At 39.1% G+C, this 23,613-nt stretch overlaps 1 protein-coding gene across 1 annotated transcript; it reads right to left on the minus strand.

The window, feature by feature from the left end:
- Positions 1 to 4,811: 4,811 nt before the first annotated feature.
- LOC137162171 (SCAN domain-containing protein 3-like) lies at positions 4,812 to 6,727 on the minus strand. Its single transcript, XM_067561719.1, has one exon. The coding sequence runs from the start codon at positions 6,725 to 6,727 to the stop codon at positions 4,961 to 4,963; it is 1,767 nt and encodes a 588-aa protein (XP_067417820.1). The 3' UTR covers positions 4,812 to 4,960.
- Between the last annotated feature and the right edge of the window lie 16,886 nt (positions 6,728 to 23,613).

Consider the following 23,613-nt stretch of genomic DNA (forward strand, 5'->3'; position numbering starts at 1 on the left):
AGGTATAATTTTTCTTATGATAAGGAATGCATGTGTATGATTGTAAATAAAGCTGGATGTTTGCGTCTGAATGATCTCTAAGACCACCCATTCTATGATTGGCTGATCAACACTCATAGAATGTTTGTTTGTAGCAATATTATTAAGTGTGTTATTGTAATGTCACTGTCTACATATGTAAAAAGGAATTGTATGCTATGTTGTAATAAGTTTGGTATTTGAATACATTTTATTAAGAGTTTACATATGCATGCAGGGTTTCTTTCTCCCTCTATGTTATAAAATATGTTGCAATATTGTATGTTTGTCATGATGCACCACAATTAAGTAATCATAACATTATATGTGCTACGGAATTATTGTATTGTGTTATAAGTACTGTATTGCAATTTTAGAATTTATTTTATGTTTGATGGTGCACTGCATTAGCTTATATGGTTTATGGTATCTTGTATTGTTCCAAGCATCTTATTTCATTTGTTACACTTGTGATGCTGAGTTTTTATTTAAATTGTATTAAAATTAGCATTTAATAAAGGGACATTTTGGTTTTGAAAAAATTACTGTCTAAGTATCAATCCTTTGAGCAGAGGGCTGTATCTGTGTCATTCCAAAGGTAAACCACGGCAGGCAAGTCTACAGAGTTTCCCAGTGATTTAAATGGAAAACCCTGGTAAACCCTTGCATATCTCCTAGGGCGGACCACTTCCTGTTACTCATTTTTGGAATTAGATTGGTTCATTAGTATATCTAAGCCTCTATGGGTTCACTTGGGTCCAAACTTTTGGAGTAACAGACTGTCCCCTTGTTCTTCTGTTATGAGATAGGGAGGTCAGAGGTTCTTGATCTAACTTCTCTACATCATTTATTATTTTATATAGTTTTCTATGTCCAGTCTTATTCATCTATTTTCTAAGGTAAACAATCCCAATCTTTTCAATTTCTCTTTATGTGAGAGGTTTTCTTATGTCCTTGATCATTCTTGTCACTTTTCTCTGAACCCCCTCTAGCTCTGCAAATATCCTTTTTGAGAAAGGTCACCAGTACTGAGAATGAGGCTGCAACATTGATTGAAATAAAATCATCATAGCTCTCTCTTTCTATTACTCACCACCCATTCCTTATGCGATATACCATTTTGTTCACTTTTTTTTACTGTAATAGCACTTTGAGTAGACGTCTTCATCAGGCAGTATACAATGATGCCCAAGGTCCTTTTCTTGAGTTGATACAATTAATTTAGAAAAATTCTGTAAGATGTATGATTAGTTTAATTTTCTTCCTTCTAGTATGCAGTGTTTGGCATTTATGAACACTGAAAAAGCTGCGAACAGAGGAGAGGCAGAGGAGGCAGAGGAGAGGCAAACAGAAGGAGTTTGCCTGGGAGTTCACCTGAGGGGAGAGCCCACAGCGGGTTTTTGCCTTTCAGACTTTGCTGAGCAGTAAATACAGCATCTGAAGAGGCTCTCAGAGGAAAGATATGGAAAGTGAGCGATCTGCTGTTGTCACCTGCACTGGATGTGCTATGTTGTTCTTCCTCCCACAGGATAGAGCCGACTTCATCTGTACAAAGTGCAGGCTGGTTTCCATATTGGAAGAGAAGGTTAAAGGACTAGAGATCCAAGTATCAACCCTGCATTGCATTAAAGAAAACAAAGTCTTTCTCGATCGAAGACATGATTTGCTACTGCAGGCACAGTGTGAGGAAAATTCAGAGAAGGCAGTGCAGGGGAAACTGAAGAATGGGGAAGAAAAATGGCAGCATGTGACCTCCTGAAGAAAGAGAACCTACATGCCCACCATGCAAATAGAGGTAAGGAACCGTTTTCAGGCTCTCTGCACAGGTACTACAGCAGAGAATGATTTGGAAGACTCATCTGAGGGAATGGCTCAGAAGGAGACCCTGTTGATCAGAAGGTAAGGGATGCATTGTCCTAGGAATGGGGGTTCTATGACCACCACTCCTAAGAGAAGGGTGATGGTGGTTGGGGACTCCCTCCTAAGAGGGACGGAATCATCCATCTGCCGTCCAGACCGGGAAACTAGAGAAATGTGCTCCTTGCCTGGAGCTAGGATTCAGGATGTGACAGAGAGACTGCCAAGACTCATCAAGTCCTCAGACCACTACCCCTTCCTACTTCTCCACGTGGGCACCAATGACACTGCCAAGAACGATTGTGAGTGGATCACTGTGGACTATGTGGCTCTGGGAAGAAGGATGAAGGAGTTTGAAGTGCAAGTGGTGTTTTCATCCATCCTCCCTATTGAAAGAAAAGGCCCAGGGAGAGACCGTTGCATTGTGGAAGTAAATGCGTAGTTACGCAGGTGGTGTTGGAGAGAGGGCTTTGGATTCTTCGATCATGGGATGTTGTTCCAGGAAGAAGGATTACTAGGAAGAGACAGGATTCACCTAATGAAGAGAGGGAAGAGTATCTTTGCGGACAGGCTGGCTAACCTAGTGAAGAGGGCTTTAAACTAGGTTCGATGGGGGACGGAGTCCTAAGCCCAAAGGTAAGTGGGGAAGTGGGACACACCACAAGGAAGCAGAAGGAGGAGGATGCAGCAGTGGAGGCCTCCTGATTCATATTGAGAAAGTAGGGCAATCGGCTAGTTATCTCAAGTGCCTATACACAAATGCAAGAAGCCTGGGAAACAAGCAGGAGGAATTGGAAGTCCTGGCACAGTCAAGAAACTATGACATGATTGGAATAACTGAGACTTGATGGAGTAACTCATACAACTGGAGCACTGTCATGGATAGGTATAAACTGTTCAGGAAGGACAGGCAGGGGCGAAAGGGTGGAGGAGTTGCACTGTATGTAAGAGAGCTCTGTGATTGCTCTGAGCTCCAGTATAAAACTGGAGATAAGCCAGCTGAGAGTCTCTGGGTTAAGCTTAGAAGCAAGAACAATAAGGGTGATATCGTGGTGGGTGTCTGTTACAGACCACCAGACCAGGAGGACGAGGTAGATGAGGCTTTCTTCAGTCAACTAGGGAAAGTTTCCAGTTCACAGGACCTGATTCTCATGGGGGACTTAAATCATTCTGACATCTGCTGGAAGAGCAATACAGCAGAGCACAAACAATCCAGGAGGTTTTTGGATAGTGTTGCAGACAATTTCCTGGTACAAGTGCTGGAGCAACCAACTAGGGGCCATGCTTCTCTTGACCTAACAGGTTCACAAACAGGGAAGATTTGGTTGGGGAAGTAGAATTGGGTGGCAACCTAGGCAGCAGTGACCATCGAGTTCAGGATCCTGACAAAAGGAAGAAAGGAGAACAGCAGGATATGGATCATGGACTTCAGAAAAGCAGACTTTGACTCCCTCAGGGAGCTGATGGGCAAGATCTCCTGGGAGGCTAATATGAGGGGGAAAGGAATCCAAGAGAGATGGCTGTATTTTAAAGAAACCTTATTGAGGGCACAGGAACAAGCCATCCCGATGCTCTGAAAGAATAGCAAATATGGTAGGCGTCCAGCTTGGCTTAACAAAGAAGTCTTTGGTGAACTTAAACACAAAAAAGAAGCTTACAAGAAGTGGAAGCTTGGTCAGATGACTAGGGAGGAGTATAAAAATGCTGCTCGAACATGCAGGAATGAAATCAGGAAGGCCAAAGCACAATTGGAGTTGCAGCTAGCAAGGGACGTGAAGGGGAACAAGAAGGGTTTCTACAGGTAAGTTACCAACAAGAGGAAGATTAGGGAAAGTGTGGGCCCCTTACAGAATGGGGGAGGCAAGCTAGTGACAGAGGATGTGGAGAAAGCTGAGGTACTCAATGCCTTTTTTGCCTCTGTCTTCACAGACAAGGTCAGCTCCCATACTACTGCACTGGGTGGCACAGAATGGGAAGGAGGTGAACATCCCGCGGTGCTGAAGAAACAGGTCCAAGACTATTTAGAAAGATTGGATATACACAAGTCCATGGGGACAGATGCAATGCACCCGAGGGTGCTGAGGGAGTTGGCTGATGTGATTTCAGAGCCATTGGCTATTATCTTTGAAAGCTCGTGGCAATTGGGGGAGGTGCTTGATGACTGAAAAAAACCAAATATAGTGCCCATCATCAAGAAAGGGAGGAAAGAGGATCCAGGGAACTACAGACCGGTCAGCCTCACCTCAATCCCTGGAAAAATAATGGAGCATGTCCTCAAGGAATCCATTTTAAGGCACTTGGAAGAGAGAAAGGTGATCAGGAATAGTCAACATGGATTCACCAAGGGAAAGTCATGTCTGACCAATCTGATTGCTTCCTATGAAGAGGTGACTGGCTCTGTGGATGTGGGGAAAGTGGTGGATGTGATATACCTTGACTTTAGCAAAGCTTTTGATACGGTCTCTCACAGTATTCTTATCAGCAAGTTAAAGAAGTTTGGGTTGGATGAATGGACTATAAAATGGATAGAGAACTGGCTAGAGCATAGGGCTCAACGAGTAGTGATCAATGGCTCCATGTCTAGCTGGCAGCTGGTCACAAGCGGAGTGCCCCAGGGGTTGGTGCTGGAGCCGGTTTTGTTCAATATCTTCATTAATGATCTAGAGCAGAGGTCCCCAAACTTTTTTGTCCTGTGGACCACTTTCCGAATTATTTTTTTGCCGTAGACCCCCTGCCTGCCTAATATTAAATTTTCCTAAACTTTATATCGTCAAACATGTTTTTCATAGCTGACACAGTGCTGTTCACTTTGATAGGGCTTTGTAAAAAAAGAAAACGAACTTAAATTTTTTATTCAGACCTTTATTGAAACAATTAAATTAAAAATCTTATTTTTATGTGAAATAAAACAAAATTAAACGTTAATAGCTCAAAATAAAAAAAAGGCTAAATTAAAATTCTCTTTAAAATTTAGCACAAAACTCTGTAAATATTTGGATTTTGGACAAAAATCAGAACTTAGTAACAAAACAAAACCATAAAATAAAGCTAAGGTTCAAAACTAAAAATACAATAATTAATGGTGTTAATGGGAGGGATGAACTTGATGCTCTGATAGCAATTGCTTAATATTTGGAGTCAAATGACTGAGGTATAGCCTTAAATCTCCTCGTTCAGTTATTTGCAAACGATTTCTTTGTTTTGTCAGCAGATTAGTTACTGCGCTAAAACCCCTTTCCACGAGGTATGAAGATGGAAAAGCTATCAAAAATTTTCTTGCAATACTCCATAATGCAGGATAAGTAACAGCTACATTTTTCTGAAGCCAGAACTGCTGATACCCCTTTTTGAACTGCACTTTAAGTTCTTCGTTAGTGCTTATTTCGATGAGTTCTTCTTGTAGTGCGATATCCGATTCTTCAATTGCACCGTACGGATCGATAACCCAGTGCGGTATTTCCATAGTTAAAACATCATCAAATCTGGTTTTAAAGTCTGAGTGGAGGGCATTTAAATGTTGAACATATGCCAAAATGTCATCATCCTGAACATTTGTCAATGATAAGTTGTGGAACTGCGAAAATTCGCGCCTTCCAATGTTTTGTTTGAATAGGTTAATTCTGGCAAGAAAAGCTGAAATTATGGACTTTGTTTTTATTAAATTCAGGCTGTCTCCTTGTAACTGCAAGTTAACCTCATTAAATTTACCAAATAAATCTGTTAAATAAGCAATATCTGGTTTCCATTTTATTAAATTTTCTTTCAAAATGGGAGCTTTATCATCCAAAAACTCCAAAATGGGTTCAAAAAGTGAAAAAAATCTTTTCAAACATAAGCCTTTTGAGAGCCAGCGTACTTCAGTGTGAAGAAGTAATCGATGAAAGTCCTCGTCATTTTCTTCACACAACTGCTCAAACAACCTAGAATTTAACGCGTTGCTACGAATCTTGTTTACTGCCGTTATGACGAATTGGAGAGATTGATGCAATCTGGCACTTAGATTTTTAGCTACTAAATGTTGTCGGTGAATGACGCAGTGAATTGCAAATATACCAGGTACATTTTGTTTTAAATAGCTTATAAAACCACAATAGCGACCAAACATGGCTGGTGCTCCATCTGCTGCTACTGATATTATATTTGTTAAGGGGATCGCTTTTTCCATGAAATAGTCTTTTAAAACATTAAATATTGATTCGCCTTTAGTATCTGTTGTCAAAGTTTTCGCAAAAAGCAATTCTTGATGGATTTCTTGGTCCATAACAAAACGAACATATGCCATTAATAGTACTTCATTACCAGGTAAAGTTGACTCGTCGACTTGAAGGGAAAAATGGTTTGTTTTTAGATAATTACACAAGAAGCTTTCCACATCGTGACTCATTTCGTCAATACGTCTTTGAACTGTGTTGTCGCTCAAAGGAATTTTTTTGAGTATATCATATGCAGGTTTATGTAGAACAGTTTTTAAAACCTCCTCAACGGCTGGCAAAATCAGCTGTTCACCGATAGTATGAGGCTTTCCTGATTTTGCTATGAGTAATGAAATATTGTAAGACGCCAGCAAACCATCGTCGTCTGTTTTTGACGTTGAAGCAAACATGGTGTCTAGCGTGATTCTCTTCTGAAGTTTTTCTTTCAGTGTTTTAAAGTATGTCAAATCTTTGCCTGTTTTATCAGGATGCAACCTTCTCAGATGATCCTCCAGCTTGGACGGTTTCATAGCGTCGTTGCTTAAAACTTTGTTGCACAAAAGACACATGGGCAAATGTTTGTCTGACAGTGATGGAATAAAGCCGAACTTCAAATAATCAATGCTATACTGCCTACATTTTTTTTTAGCCTCTGCCATGTTGAGTAGAAGATATCTGTCGACAAAAAACAAGCTATTTAAATCTCATAAGATAAAAAATTTAAAATTAATTGACTGGAGTAAGACCCTATTGAGGCACTTACATTAAAACTAAGTATAATGAAAATTGAAAAAGTATCCGAACAATTCCTACTCCTTTAACACAAAATCTTAAAAAAAACGCCTACACAAACAAAAACAAACCTTAAAAAGTAGGAAATAATTATTTTTTACTATATCTGAAGCATTGACTATTTCTTTAATTTTTTGTTCGAGCATGCAATTAGAGTTTTTGGTCATATGTTTTAGCAGGTATTATCTTTATTTGAAATATTTAACTAAAAAATGCGGCCGAGACCGCAATCTGGATGACTAACTAACTAAAAGTTTGTACTTACTTTCCTTAGGCACTCCTAAACAAGATGTTTTTGATTCACTTTGATTTGCATCTGTATTTTGCACTAAATAAAGTTAATATTTTTTAACCACTTTTCTTCTCAAAAGTCAGAATAGAAATAATCAATGTTTGATTCTAACACTCCTATTTATAATTGCCTAATTTAACATGTCCGTGCAAAAGTTTTGGTCTGAACAAGTCTGGACAAACTTTATTCACTGCGCGCGGTTGCTCGATGCGATGCTGATATGAAAACTTGTAGAAACTTGTACATAATCATAGAACACTGCGAAGCAGATACCTAAATAATCTTGTGAACCAATAATTATTTGATTTTGTCATATTTTAATAATACGCGGGAAAAATTAGGTTTAAATATCAGCAAGAAATACCGTGATAATTCAAAAAATTACAATTTTCAATAAAAAACATTTTAAAAACTACTATCTTTATTTTTAGAAGCTATATTGTAATTTTTGTGATTTGCAAGAATTATAATAATAAAGTCCAAAACTTATCGTACCTACTCATATAATTAATTATTTCAAATTTAAAATATCTACTTAAAAGTTTACGAAACACCTGAAATAATGATTTCAGTGGGTGGACCCCCATTTACATATCGTGGACCCCCAAATTTTTTTGTCGCTGACACGGACCCCCTGAAAGTCGAAATCGACCCCTGGGGGTCGATATCGACCACTTTGGGAACCAGTGATCTAGAGGATGGGGTAGATTGCATCCTCAGCAAGTTTGCAGAAGACACTAAGATAGGGGGAGTGGTAGATACCCTGAAAGGTAGGGATAGGATACAGAAGGACCTAAACAAACTGGAGGATTGGGCCAAAAGAAATCTGATGAGGTTCAACAAGGACAAGTGCAGAGTCCTGCACTTTGGACGGAAGAATCCCATACACAGCTACACACTGGGGACCGATGAGCTAGGCAGCAGTTCTGCAGAAAAGGACCTGGGGGTTACAGTAGATAAGAAGCTGGATATGAGTCAGCAGTGTGCCCTGGTTGCCAAGAAGGCTAATAGCATATTGGGCTGCATTAGTAGCAGCATTGCGAGCAGATTGAGGGAAGTAATTATTCCCCTCTATTCGGCATTGGTGAGGCTGCATTTGGAGTATTGTGTCCAGTTTTGGGCCGCCCACTACAAAAAGGATGTGGACAAGTTGGAGAGAGTCCAGCGGAGAGCAACAAAAATGATTAGGGGGCTGGAGCACAAGACTTACGAGGAGAGGCTGAAGGAACTAGGCTTGTTCAGTCTACAGAAGAGAAGAATGAGGGAGGATTTGTTAGCAGCCTTTAACTTCCTGAAAGGGGGTTCCAGAGAGGATGGAGCTAGGCTATTCTTAGTGGTGGCAGATGACAGAACAAGGAGCAACGGTCTCAAATTGCAGTGGGGGAGATCTAGGTTGGACATTAGGAAAAAGTTTTTCACTAGGAGGGTGGTGAAGCACTGGAATGGGTTACCTAGGGAGATGGTAGAATCTCCATCTTTGGAGGTTTTTAAGCTGCGGCTTGACAAAACCTTGGCTGGGATGATATAGCTGATTAGTCCTGCTTTTAGCAGGGGGTTGGACTAGATGACCTCTTGAGGTCCCTTCCAACAGTATGATTCTATGTTTCTATGATAATTTAATTTGCCATCACTTTGACCATTCACCTAGCTTGTTTAGGTCTGCTTGAAGATCCTCACAATCCTTTCTGGTCCTGCCTAAACTCATTATCTTTTGACCATCTGCAAATATTGCCACCTTCCTAATCACCCTTCTTCCAGATTATTAATAAATATGTTAAACTACACAGGACCTGATATGGAACCTTGAGGCTCCCTGCTGTTAATCTTTTGCCATAACAAAAAAATTCCTTTTAATCCTGCTCTGCCTTCTGTCTCCTAGCCAGCTTTTGATCCATGACAATATTTTGCCTCTCTCTCCTAGGAACAACTAAGCTTCTTTAGTAGTCTTTTCTGTGGGACCTTGTCAAGGTCCTTTTAGAAGACTAAATACATTATGTCAACTAGCTCTCCTTTATCTACTACTTTATTGACATGTTCAAAGAATTTTGAGTGCTTACCAAGATACCATTTTCCTTTGCAGAATTTGTGCTAGTTAGACCCTACCATATCATGACCTTTCAGTTGTTTTGTTATTCTGCTTTTAATTATCATTTCAGCCAATTTGTCTGGTACAGAAATAAGGCTGATTAATCTATAATCCCCCCATATCGTCCCTATTGACTTTTTAAAATCTAGATGCAACATATCTGCCCTCCAATCCTCTAGAATAGTGGCTGTTTTTAATGAGACTGCAAAATTTTGTTAGCAGCTCAGCCATTTCATGCTTAAGCTCCTTCTGAACTCCAGATGTACCATCTGGGCCTCATGACTGATTGCTTTATAAATTACCGTATGTTCCAGGACCTCTTGTACCTCATCTTTATTATCAGTAAAAAATAAAATCTGAACTAGATATCAACAGAACATCCTCTGGGGTGAAGACTGATGCAAAGAAATAATTTAGCTTCTCAGCAATGTCCTTATCTTCTTGAATAGGTTTCTTTAATTCTTAGTGATCTAATGGACTCAGTGATTCTTTTGTTGGCATACTATTTCTTATTTTGGTATGGCTACACTTCAAGTTGGGTTGTCATTCCTAGCTTAAGGAGATATCCTTACTGTAAGTCTCACTGAACTAGTGCACTAAAAATAGAATGTAATTGTGGAGGCATAAGCAGCAGAACAGGCCAGTCACCCTGACTACCTAGGTTCTCTGATGGGTATGTATTTGGGGGGGCTAGCTCCTCCTGCAGCTTGCGCTGTCATGGCAACATTCTACATTAGCACATTAGTTCAATGAGAGCTAGTGCAAGTATGTCCCCTTGAGCTGGGAATCCCCCCACCTCCATCCCAGCTCGAATTGTATACATTCCCAAAGACTTTCTCATCATTTGTCTTCCCACCTTTAACTATTTGCTTTTCAAAATCCAATTTGGCCTTTCTATTTTCTCTCTTACACATTACCTGATGTAATTAATGCTCCTGTTCATTGGCTTCATCAGGGTCCGATTTCCAAATTTAGAAGGACATTTCCCCCCCACTCAGCCTCATGAACCTTGTCATTTACCCATATTATTGGTTTTCTCCTTGCCTTCCTGATTCCCTTTTTGCTCAGCCATACATATGCTTTTTATGGACCATCCATGATACCTCCAAGGATTTTACCTCTTTTATTTTTAACTTTTGGGCCTTTTTGATTAACCTCATTTTAATGTAATCTCCCTTTCTAAAGTTTATTGTCACAGTCGCTTTTTTTTTTTTTTTACCATCTGTCCCTTGGATGTGGAACCTAATTATATTGTGGTCACTATTACTTCATGGCTCAGTTACTGTCACTTCTTGAATTAGCTCCTGTGTGCTACTGCAAACTTAATAAAGATTAGCTCCTCTTCTTGTGTGCTCTAGCAGTTGCCCTCCCAAGCAGCAATGCATTACAGTGTTGAGAAATTATTTCTCTAAAGTTTGTCCCATTTGACCTGTTTATATGTGGGTAGATGAATTCTCCTGCTGTTATCATTTTGTTAGATTTTACTGCCTCTTTTATCTCTCCTACTGTTATGCACTCAATTTCCTTTCCTTGCTCAGGAAGCTGGTAGTATAGCCCCACTAATATATTTACATTCTTTCAGTTGGGATTTGTATCCATATAGATTCAACCGTGTCATCCTCTGAACTCGGAACTTTTATCTCATTAGAATCTCTGGAATCCTTTAGATAAAGAGATACTGTCCCATCTCTTCACACTAGTCTGTCACTGCATATTGAGCACTACAATACTTTTTCCATTGAGCTATCCAAACGGACTCCTAACTCTTTTTCATCAGAGGATCCCGCACATTCAGTTTTAATCAGTGTATGCCAGAAGTTTAGACTACTTATGCCAATGTGTACTGTCGCATACATATCCAAGCTGGATTTCATCTGTCATCAGGATGCCTAATCCTCCCATGTGTTCATGTCCATCTGGAGTGTCTCATAATTCTCTGTGTTATTCACTAGCCAAAGAAACTTAGTGTCATAAGCAAACTTTGACCAATTCTTCACCCACTTCCTCTTCCAAATAGCTAATAATGTATTTGAAAATATTCAATTCACTTCACTTCTGGGGCACTGACTATTAAACTCTCAAGAACACCTCTCAGTATGACTTTGGGTATGTCTATACTACAGCTGGAGGTGTGATTGTAACACATTTACATACCCACACTATCTTTACTCTAACTAGGATGGCTAGAGTAGCAGTGAAGATGTGGTGGCATGAACCCCAATGTGGGTTAGCAAAGTGAATACATACCAAGGGTTCCAGGCAGACTTGTCCAGCCTGTGCTAAGGTCTATGTTGTGACATATTCACTTCTACCTCAATTAAACTAGTGTGGGCATACCTACCCAAGCTGCAACCAAACCTCTGATCACAGTGTAGAAATACCCTTTGTTTCTTAGGGCTTAATGAGTTTTTAACCTATAGCAAGACATTCCCCCCTTTCACCTTGATTTATCTTGTAATGTTTTAGATGGGCTCTTGCCAAAAGTTTTTTGGGAACTGTAGAGTGGAAGCTGACTTGTCGAAGGTGGTGTCTCATCCAAGTACTGACTCAGTCTAACAATGCTTAGCTTGTGAAATCTTACATGACAACAGCACACGGCAGTTTGGCTACATGCTTCTACCATCTGATTTTTGTTCCTCAGCTCCAGAAATTTGCGCTAATCACCATGGAAAATTGACGGAGGAGTATGAGTTTCAGCTCTTGGGGGTAAAAGAAAACACCGTCCCTCAATTTTTAAACTGTTTTTTTTTCCGACTCCTCCCTCAAAATATGAAGGTAAGGAAATGGAAACTACATAAATATATCCTGACAACACACATATTGTTAAAAGCCTGACGCCTTCACGGGGCTAAAACCAAGAGCGGAGTGTGGCGAGCCCCAAGCCCCAAGAACGGACCATTATGACTATCTAGTCTGACCTCCTGCACAAGGCAGGTCACAAAACCCGACTCACCCACTCCTGTAATAAATCCCTAACCTATGACTGAGCTATTGAAGTCCTCAAATCATTGTTTAAAGATTTCAAGGCACAGAGAATCTACCAAAGAATCCACCAGCAAGTGACCCATGTTCCATGCTGCAGAGGAAGGCGAAAAACCCCCAAGGCCTATTCCTATCTGCCCTGGGGGAAAATTCCTTCTGATCCCAAATACGGTTATCAGCTAAATCCTGAGCATGTGGGCAAGACTCACCAGCCAGACACCCAGAAAGAATTCTCTGTAGTAACTCAGAACCCTCCCCATCTAACATCCCATCAAAGGCCATTGGGCATATTTACTACTAGTAGTCAAAGATCAGTTAATTGCCAAAATAGGCTGTCCTATCATACCATCCCCTCCATAAATTTTTCAAGCTCAGTCTTGAATCCAGCTAGGTTTTTTGCCACCACTGCTCCTCTTAGAAGATTGTTCCAGAACTGCACTCGTCTGATGGTTAGAAACCATCATTTAATGTCAAGTCTAAATTTCCTGATGGCCAGTTTATATCCATTTGTTCTTGCGTCCATACTGGTGCTGAACTTAAATAATTCTTCTCCCTCTCTGGTATTTATCCCTCTGACGTATTTATAGAGAGCAATCATATCTTCCCACAGCCTTCTTTTGGTTAGGCTAAACAAGCCAAGCTCTTTGAGTATCCTCTCATAAGACAGGTTTTCCATTCCTTGGATCATCCTAGTAGCCCTTCTCTGCACCTGTTCCAGTTTGAATTCATCTTTCTTAAACATGGGAGACCAGAACTGCACACAGTATTCCAGATGAAGTCTCACCAGCGTCTTGTATAGCAGTACTGACATCTCCCTATCTCTACTGGAAATACCTCACCTGATGCATCCGGGAACCACATTAGCTTTTTTCAGGGCCACATCACATTCGTGGCTCATAGTCATCCTGTGATCAACAGAGGTCCTTCTCCTCTTCTGTCATTTCCAACTGTATCCCCAGTTTATAGCAAAAATACTTGTTATTAGTCCCTAAATGCATGACCTTGCATTTTCCACTATTAAATTTCATTCTATTTATATTACTCCAGTTTACAAGGTCATTCAGATCTTCTTGTATGATATCCTGGTCTTCTTCTGTATTAGCAATACATCCCAATTTTGTGTCATTTGCAAACTTTATTAGAACACTCCCACTTTTTGTGCCAAGGCAAGTAATAAAAAGATTAAATAAGACTGATCCCAAGACTGATCCCTGAGAACCTCCACTAGTATCCTCCCTCTAGCCTGACAGTTCACCTTTCAGTATGACCTGTTGTAGTCTCCCCTTTAATCAATTCCTTATCCACCTTTCAATTTTCATGTTAATTCCCATATTTTCCAATTTAACTAAGTCTCAATGTGGAACTGCATCAAATGCCTTACTGACTGACTTACTTACTACTAGGTAAATTAGATTCAATGCATTTCCTTTGTCTAAAAAATCAGTTATCTTCTCAGAGAAGGAGATCGTGTTTGTCTGGCATGATCTACCTTCTGTAAAACCATATTGTATTTTGTTTCAATTAACATTAACCTCAACATCCTTAAATATTTTCTCTTTCAAACTACTTGCATACTACTGAGGTCAAACGAACAGAACTATGATTAATCAGATCACTTTTTTCCCTTCCTTTAAAATAGGAACTATGTTAGCAATTCTCTAGTCATACGGTAATGCTAATGAGCTTGTAATTTCATGTGCTTGTTCCTTTAATATTCTTGGATGAAGATTATCTGGGCCTCCCGATTTAATCCTATTAAACTGTTCACATTTGGATTGTACCTAGGATGTGGTAATTTCTACCTTCATATCCTCATTCCTGTTAGCTACCCTGCTACTATTCCTAACCGCTAAAGCCCTGAGCCCCAGCATCCTCCATGGGCTGAAGCCGGGAATGGAACTAAAGCCTTGAGCCCCAGCACCTTCGTGGGTCTAGAACCCTGAAACCTGAGCCTCCCCCACATGGTGGCTGAAGTTCAGAGCCCCGAGTCCTTCCCCCCTGCAGCTGAAGTCCTGAGCTCCCCGCACCCCACACCTAGTGGCTGAAGCCAGAAGCCCCAAGACCCTTTCCTGAGCCCTGGACTTTATATTGCATGTTGGGGACGCCTCAGAAAGAAAAAGGTAGAGAACCCCTGAGATAGATCACTACTTCCTGCTTTCAACTGGAAGGGAAATACCAAGGAAACAGCCCCTCTCATGGTATTTCCATTGGTATTAGCCAAAACTAGGACATGGAGAGAGACACAATTAAAAATAAAAATTACACAAGTTAACTAAATGTTGATAAGTCTTAGGAAAGCTTTGAGTTTGGATTCAGTATTTGGATATTCTTATGTTATAAACACATGATGTACATACATTTCAAAGGAATATTTTTCAGTTGATACATTCATTAGTTATAGATTCTATAGAGACATAAGAGTCAACATTTGGCATTCCAGCCTGGTACAGGACCAATGCTTTGCAGTCTTACTCTACAACCCTCTGCCATTTACAAGCGTTGTACCCTTAACTTCTGCTTAGGCTTTCCTTATTAAACCAATCCTTAATGGTCAGTGTATCATCCTTTTAAACCAAATTCATTCAGTTACCACTCTAGCCCACCTGCCATTATATCTGCCAGAGGGGTGCCTTGCTCAGTGCAATTATTCATTTCAGTGCTTAGTTTGATCTTTCTGACTCTTGCCTAGTTCCCTTACGTAGTCATTTCTTTTATTCTTTTTCTTTGCAATTTCACTTTCCAGTCATGCATTGCTTCTGTGACACCTGCATCGCCTGTTAAAGTAAGTCATATAATTGGTGTGCATGTCAAAGTAGCTAGAAGGCTATATTGTCTGTATACTTTTCATTGTGGGCAGAAATGGATCTTGCCTTTCACCTACTGCTTCTCAGCTTTATAAAAACACTTGAATTAACATTCTTCTATCAAATATTTTCATTTAATGATGCTACTTATTCTTCTTTGTCCAGAGTAGATCAATGTAACTGTTTTGCCAACTAGGTTGCTATCAATAGTAATTTCTATCACAGCATATTATATGGATGCAAATAGAATGTATTTGTACAACATACAACAAGCACCACTACAATAATGGTATTAACACAATACCTGTGCATATCAGATACAACAAAAGCATTGTACGTCATGATATTGGTGCAGCTCAGCCTCTGTTCAGAGATACTCAGAGTGTTGTGATATCTCTTATACACATATTATTAAATTGTGGGGTACAAAGAGGGAGAAAAAGAAGGAAAGGAAGATTAGCAAAGCACATCTGATATTCATTACTTTATGAAGAGAAGACATTGAAAAGTTGTTAAGATCAAGTAGTGAACTTTTTTTTTTGCTTCTCATTAGTTATTTCTCCATTTTTTTCCTAACAGTTAATTATGACCCAAATCCTGATGTCTTTACTCAGGGAAATTCCAGGTCATTGAGTAAATACCAAATACAGATCTTGGCCTTTACACAAGTAGTAAATTGAATGTAGCAATATACTTCATTATAATATGTTGCACTCCTATAGTACCTTCCATCCAAAGATCTCAAAGTAAACTTAAATGAACCAATCTTCATACTACTTGTGATCTAGGTCATTTTGGAAAAAAAATAAAACTGGGAAACACAATCACAGGGAAACTGAGTGTTCAGTTTCCCTCAAAGACCTTTTCCACTCGGTTTATCCAGAATATCTCATCCTGTTCTGGCAGAACACTTGATCCAGTTCTCTGGAATCAAAGAAATCAGTTCAAATCTAGACTCATCACTGAGACTTCTCTATTGGCATACAAACAAACTACATTTGAATTGATTGAGCTCAAGCCTAGGTGGTCGATACTGGGCATATCACACATCCAAAATCGTTAATCAGATGATATATATATTCTAAAACAAACTGCTGCATACACCTTCTATTCCACTCGTATTATGCACTCTATAACTGGGGCATCAATTTCTTTAGCCAATTCCCATTTAGAGCATGAGCTGTTCATGCACTCCACTATATGCCAGGCTTGCTTACTGTTCTACTGTCTCTTTTACATATTTACAAGGCTACTGTAAATTCATGCTTTGTTCATTTTTTTCATGTCCTTGCCAAGAATAGTCCTACACTAAGTGAATTGGCCTAGGTCACATAGCAATTCTATACTACAGTCAAGAATAGAATCCAGATTTCCTTGTTCCCAGTTCTGGATTTCAATCTCAAGTCCAAGCTGCCTCACTATAGAAAGTGTGGGCCAGTTTTTTCAACAATGGTTATGAACAATTATATTTGCTTTTAATTTGTTCACACATATACAGCAATTGATTGTGCAAACTGGGTGCTGCAACACATTCATATGTCAAACTGGCCATTTTGCAAATAAAATATGCAACCTGTGGCCACATTTGCACCTTTTTGAAAATCTGGCACTGCATATGCATGTAAAATGTGTCTTGATAGGTGCTCATACACAAAAATATTGCTCTAAAATGGCTTCTCAGACACTCTTAAGCAGCTATTATTAAAAATGTTGTGTGACAGGTTGGCCAGAGGATACCGAGCTTTGCCAGCCCCGCCTGACTGTAAGGCCGGGGGCTATAGATCACTGTACCTGCCCCACCTGCTTGAGGGCTGGGAGTGCTTGGCTTTCTCTGTTGGCCAGAGGATACCGAGCTTTGCCAGCCCCGCCTGACTGTAAGGCTGGGGGCTATAGATCACTGTACCTGCCCCACCTGCTTGAGGGCTGGGGGCTCCTGACTACTTCACCAGCCCTGCCCGACTTGAGGGCTGGGGGAACAGACTGCTTATCCGCTCCGCCCGACTTGAGGGCTGGGGTCTATAGACCACTTGTGCTTGCCAGCCCTGCTTGAGAGCCAGGGGCTAAAAACTACTTTGCCTGCCTTGCCCTGCCCTGCCTGAGGGCCGGGGGCAAGACACTGCTCACCTGCCTTGCCTATTGGAAGGCTGGGGGTTGTGGGTGCCTTACCAGCCCTGCCCTACATGAGGGCCAGGGGTCTACAGTCTGCAAGGAAAGCCCGCCCCTCCTGGGGCCAGGGCTAAAAGACTCATAAGCCAGGAACTTATTCCCTTAGACAAAGGCGCTCTGGCCTTCCTTGGAGCCTGGGCCCGAGGAAGGGTTGTGGCTCCCCGACTTGACTGTGCCACCAGCTTAAATACTGAGAATGTGATATATATATATATATATATATATATATATATATGGACTTTCAAATCATTTATATGTAACTGATTGCTTTAATCATATAACACCTCTTACCTTGTTTGTTTCTTTCCTTTTATAATAATCTTTTAGTTTTAGTTACTGAAGGATTGGCTGGCAGTGTGATATTTTGGGTAATTTCCAAACTTATATTGGTCTGTTAAAGTAGCTAACCCCTTGTGGATCAGGAGAAACTTTTTGGTAAAGGGTATAGTGTTTTAATAATTTATACCTTCACTGGACCTAGTGGCTGATTGGGAGCCTGAGACTGAAATGCAATAAGGGGGCTGTGTAGCTTCTTGATAACCAGTGTGGGGAATTAGAAGCGCTGTTTACGGCTGGTTGGGGAGTCTAACTTTAATATTACCCACCAGTGCTGAGAGAATCTGCTTTCCTTTTGGAGCCTGCCCTGACCTTGGCATTTTCAGATGGTCTATCCTAGACATGGAGTGGGTCACACTGAGCATCTGCAACTCCAGCCAAAGTCAGTAGGAAATGTGGGTCCTCAGAACCTCTAAAGTTTAGCCAAAAAAAAAAAAAAACAAAAAACTGCAGGTAAGAAATTGAGAGGAAACTTGAAAATTTGACCCTAAGTGACATATTCAAGGTCAAAGAAGATTCAGAGTCAGATGTACGATTAGAAGTAGGAAGCCCCTAGATCTTTGCTTGCACACCTTCTATCATTAAATCTGCAGTTTGAAAGCTTTATTAAGTGAAACTTTGGCAACATCATACAATAGCATCAAATTATTTTAGTCCCATAATATAAAGATCTTTTGAATAAAAAATAAATCTAAATCTTGCAACATGCTTAGGTCAATGGGAACATGAAAGTTTTTAGGACCAGGATGTAACAGAAATATGCATAAGTGACTAATATGACCATATTACAAAAGAGGCAACTCAAGTAATCATAGAATCACAGAACCTTAGGGCTGGAAGGAACCTTAAGAAGTCATCGTGTAGTCCCCTGTTTTGGGAAAGAACCAAGTAAACTTAGATCATCCCTGACAGCTATTTGTCTAACCTGTTCTTAAAAACCTCCAGTGACGTGGATTTCACAACCTCTCTTGGAAGTCTGTTCCAGAGCTTAACTACCCCTTATAGTTAGAAAGTTTTTCCTAATATCTATCCTAAATCTCCCTTGCTGCAGAGGAAGCCTATTACTTCTTGCCCTACCTCCAGTGGACACGGAGAACGATTGATATCAGTCCTCTTTATAACAGCCCTTAATATATTTGAAGTCTGTTATCAGATCCTCCCCACAGTCTTCTTTTCTCAAACAGAACATGCCAAGTCTTTTTTTAGCCTTCCTCGTAGGTCAGGTTTTCTGCACAATTTTTCATTTTTGTTGTTCTCCTTTGGACTCTCACCTATTTGTCCATGTCTTTCCTAAAATGTGGCTTCCTGAACTGGACACAGTACTCCAGCTGAGGCCTGACCAGTGCTGTGTTGAGTGGGACACTTACCTCCCATGTGTTACATACAACTCACCTGTTAACATACCCCAGTATGATGTTAGACTTTTTAGTATCTGCATCAGTGTTTTGACTCATAGTCAATTTGTGAACTACTATAACCTCCTGATTCTTTTCAACGGTACTACCACCTAACCTGTTATTCCCCATTTTGTAATTGTGAATTTGATTTTTCCTTCGTAAGTGAAATACTTCGCACTTATCTTTATTGAATTCCATCTTGTTGAATTCAGATCAATTCTCCAATTTATCAAGGTCATTTTGAATGCTAATTCTGTCCTCCAAAGTGCTTACACCTCCTCCAGCAAATTTTATAAGCGTACTCTCCACTCCATTATCCAAGTCACCAGTGAAAATATTGAATAGTTCCAGATCCAGGACTGACTCCTGTGGGCCCCCCTAGATATGCCCTCTCAATTTGATGGTGAATAACTATTCTTTGAGTATGCTCTTTCAATCAGTTATGCACTCACCTCATAATAATTTCATCTAGACCACATTTCCTTGTTTGTTTATGAGAAAGTCATGCAGGACTGTGTCAAAAGCCGTATTAAAATCAAGATACTATTAACCTAATGGCTTGCAAGACTTAATTTAGAAAGTAAAGATTTTTGGAACAAGATGTAGAAGGGAAAATGAACATCTGAATCTGATAAATTTCTTCTTTTTTATTTATTTTTTTTATTTTGTAAGAGATGGACTCCCTCACATATCTATTTTTCTAAAATTAAAATGATAAAAGCCCAAACTGTTCTTCTAAGATCTGATGTGGCATAACTGGCTTCAATGTGAGGCAAACATTTCAGGCTGAAGTACAAATATATAAGGTGATTTTTATAATGGAAATGCTGCCTTACACTTAAGTATAGTGGTAACAGAAAGTGCTCGCAGGATCTGTATCATATGTGAATAGGAGTTGGATCATTTTAATTTATAGTGACAAACGTATCCTCTGGGCTTCAAGCAGAGTGCCAAATGAATTGCCCAAAATTAAGAATGGCAGTGAACATGGCTGCCGACTAGTATGGGAAAAGAAAAATACCTGCTGTATAGGCAAAATTTTAAACCATGATACATTGATAGCAGGGGTGGAGGAATACTCTTGAAATGTGTGACTATTTGGCAGATACTTTTTAGAGCATAAAGGATGAAACTGGGACACATTTAAATATAAGTACATAAAGCTTGGCACTGAAATCTGTATTCAGGGATACACATTTGTTGTGATTTAGGTCCCTACGTTCATAAAACTTCTTGGTTCCTGAACCCATTGAGCAATATATTTTTGTGATAAAATGGGATTGGTAATAGGCAAAGCTCAAAAGGGTTGGTTCCGATAAGCATCCAGAAGTTGAGGTGCTTATTTAAACTTTTTTGGATGGAAATTGGGCTCACATTCTTACAAGATTTGGCTCCTGTGAGATTTCCAGTCTTTCCTAGCTTCATCCTGACTTGGAATATACTGAAATCCTTTTATAACAATTGCTTTAGGAAATCTCTGTTTTGATAATTTGATCTCGTTGGTCACTACACCAAGATCAATAAAATAAAATCTTGGAGTTGCTATGTTCTACGGTCTGCGTTACACAGGAGGTTAGATTAGATGATCACAATGGTCCCTTCTGACCTTGGAATTATTAATCTAAATCAAACCCAAGCAAAGGATCTAATTATCATCTTACTTATTTAGAATTTATACTGGTTGTAGCTCAACTGATTTTAGTGGAGTTACTTCTTATTTACAACAGATGTGACTGAGATCAGGATCTCTCCCCAAATCTCCCTTATATAAAGCCAGTGAGTACTGCTAAACATGTCAGCCAGTTTATAATTAGCTCTAACTGGCACTTCCACAAACTGTGACATCATTTACTTACAGCTGAGTGGCAAATAAAAAAGGTGTGAAGGTCTTTTCTACCTTCCAATGCAGTAAAGAAAACCAAGGAAATTACTTTCTCATCCTTAGAACAGAATGCCCACTCAGCAGTGTAAATGGGAACAAGGCCATCAGAACCAATGGGAAGTAGCTCTTGGAAACTACTGTTTAATCTCTGTATCATAACAACAGTCTCTCTGGATTGCAAGTGCCTCCTCCAAATGATTATCACTTAAAATGTAAATTCATATTTCTTCCTTTCTCTGGTACAAACTATCAGATGAAAAATGGTGCTGTTTCACTGAGACATGACAATAAAAGGCTATATCAGCATTTACGTAAGAAATTTTTAAAAATCTTTTTAGTTTTTTTCAGTTGCTCTGTTCAAACTCCATTATTCAGAAAGTGGCCATATGTCCCAGTTCTACCAGAAAGACAAGGTGGGTGAGGTAATATCTTTTATTGGACCAAGTTCTGTTGGTGATAGAGACAAGCTTGTCACTTTCTTCAGATATAGGTACAGAAAGTTTGGTACTGAAATCTGTATCCAGGGATAAATATTTATTGTGATTTAGGTCCCTACATCCATCTATATGTCCCTCTCACCAATAGAAGTTGGTTCAATAAAAAATATCAACTCACCCACCTTGTCTCTCTAATATTCTGAGACCGACACGGTTATAACTACACAGTTCTACCAGAACAGCTCAGGCTGTTCATCATCCCAAGGAGTTTCTTCCAGGACACGTGAAAATGCCTCAGTTTTTCATTTAATCAGTCAGAGGTTTAAGATATTTATAGCTACAAAATATTTATTCAAGCCATATTACTACACCAAGTAGAATTTGATCTATTTATACCAGGAACATACAATATAGTGAAATGGATGTTCAGTGTGATGAGCAGTGCCTAGAGTGAAGAGAAAAGTCCATTGAGTGTAGAATCTATCAAAGTTGTTCTAAGCTCAAAGTGAATATTACAGACGCTTATTTGGTGTTTCATAATAAATGCATTCAGAAAGCTAAATTACTGGAAAGAATCCTCCACTTTGATGAAATAGGCATTGATCACAGTTGAGTGAAGAGCTGGAAGTAGCAACACAATCAAACTTTTTTTTGTAAAGTGTAATTTTGAAATGAATATTTTGCAGCCCTTGAACAATGTCACAAGAATGTCTTCAATTTGATTTTTGAAAATACAGTCACTTTACCTATTCTCCACCTTTTTAGTTTTCTGAATTAGATTAGATTAGATTATTTTCATAAGATTCTTTGCTATCTTTTACAGGCCCAGAATGGAAGAATGAAGAAGGTCACATGGTAAACCTTAGTGTTAAACAAGGTTGGACCATCCATGTTGCCTATCTTAGGTACTTATACGGTCCCCATCATTGCAGTCTCTGAGCACCTTACGCTCTTTAATGTATTTATCTTCACAACACCCCTGTGAAGGAGAGATGTGCTGTAATCCCCATTTTACAAATGGGTAATTGAGGCACAGAAAGGCTAAAACCTAAGTCCTAAGCAAGTGCCCTAACTACATGTATCTTGTTACCTATAAGGAGTTCAGATTTTGGTTTTTATTTTTACTAACTGTTTATTTTTTACCAGTTTGGGAGTAAAATTTTCAAAAGCACCCAAGTGACTTTAGGACCCTAAATTCCATTGAACTACAATGACTCAATTTGACTTACTATGTCTAACTTGGCTTTTGTCTTACTATGATATTTAGACACTTTTGAAAAGGTTACCCTGGAATTTTTGCACATCTTAAAAAATTGGTTTCTATGGGGGTCACTCTAATTTTTACTGTATAATTCTAAGTGGAAATCAAGACTTTCATTAGCCTACAGTTGCAAATTCCATCTCAGAACAATGATACAAGAATGAAGCACTTCACTTCTGGCCATTCAGTGACTTTTCAGCACAGCACATTCTAGTACACCGTGAGAACTACACTTACTTTGCCACTTCCTATGGTGCTACTAGAAGCAGTCAGGAACAGGAAGAGCAGACACACCTCACAACATAAAGAGGAAGTAAATGACAGTTAAGAATTTATATAAAAGTACCTTACAATTTTGTATTTTATTATGTTTTTGTTTTAAAAATGTATTAGAATAGGGGTTTTTTTAAAGTGAATTTGAGTCATAATAATGCATACTTTTCAAGTAACCCTTTTCAAATACTTTGAAGGATTTCACTCATTTTAGTCCTAAAATTATTGATGTTCCACACAAAATTGATGTCTTCTGATATTTATTGTTGAAAATTATTTACAAAATCTGTCCAAACTTTTCCAAATTTTGACATTTCAACAATTTTTTTTCTAAATTTCAAATACTACAAAAAGATTATTTTCCCCACAAGAACAAGCATGAAAAATAATCCAATTTTTAAAGCAGCCATAGAGCTGCACTTTCTGAATTTCAAAATTTTTATGAAAATGTTGTCAATCATAAATGTTGAAGAAAAAAGGACAAAGTTTTAATGAAAAATATTCCCATTTTTTAGTCATCTCTACTATTTACATTCAAAATTGATAAAGAAATTGAGACGAGGGGAAAAAAAAGCTTATATTTAAGGAATTAATTCTATAGATTGTTAAATTTTCTGAAATTTTTTTGGTCTCCCTCATTTTGGGGTCTTTGTAACATATAGCAGCACCAGGGATGCCATTTCAGATTTTGGTAGGGGTGGGCAACTTTTAACCATTATTTCAGGGGCTACTTAGGCAACTGAAAAATCTAGGGTTTTTTGCAAGTAATAAGCTAGAAATGTAGCTGTCAGGAGCACTGTACTTAATTCCTATATGAAGAAAGAAATAAACAGCAAT

Source organism: Emydura macquarii, unplaced genomic scaffold (assembly GCF_026122565.2).
Source record: "Emydura macquarii macquarii isolate MOO-44397 ecotype Brisbane River unplaced genomic scaffold, CSIRO-AGI_Emac_v2 contig_2422, whole genome shotgun sequence".
Classification (NCBI taxonomy): domain Eukaryota; kingdom Metazoa; phylum Chordata; order Testudines; family Chelidae; genus Emydura; species Emydura macquarii.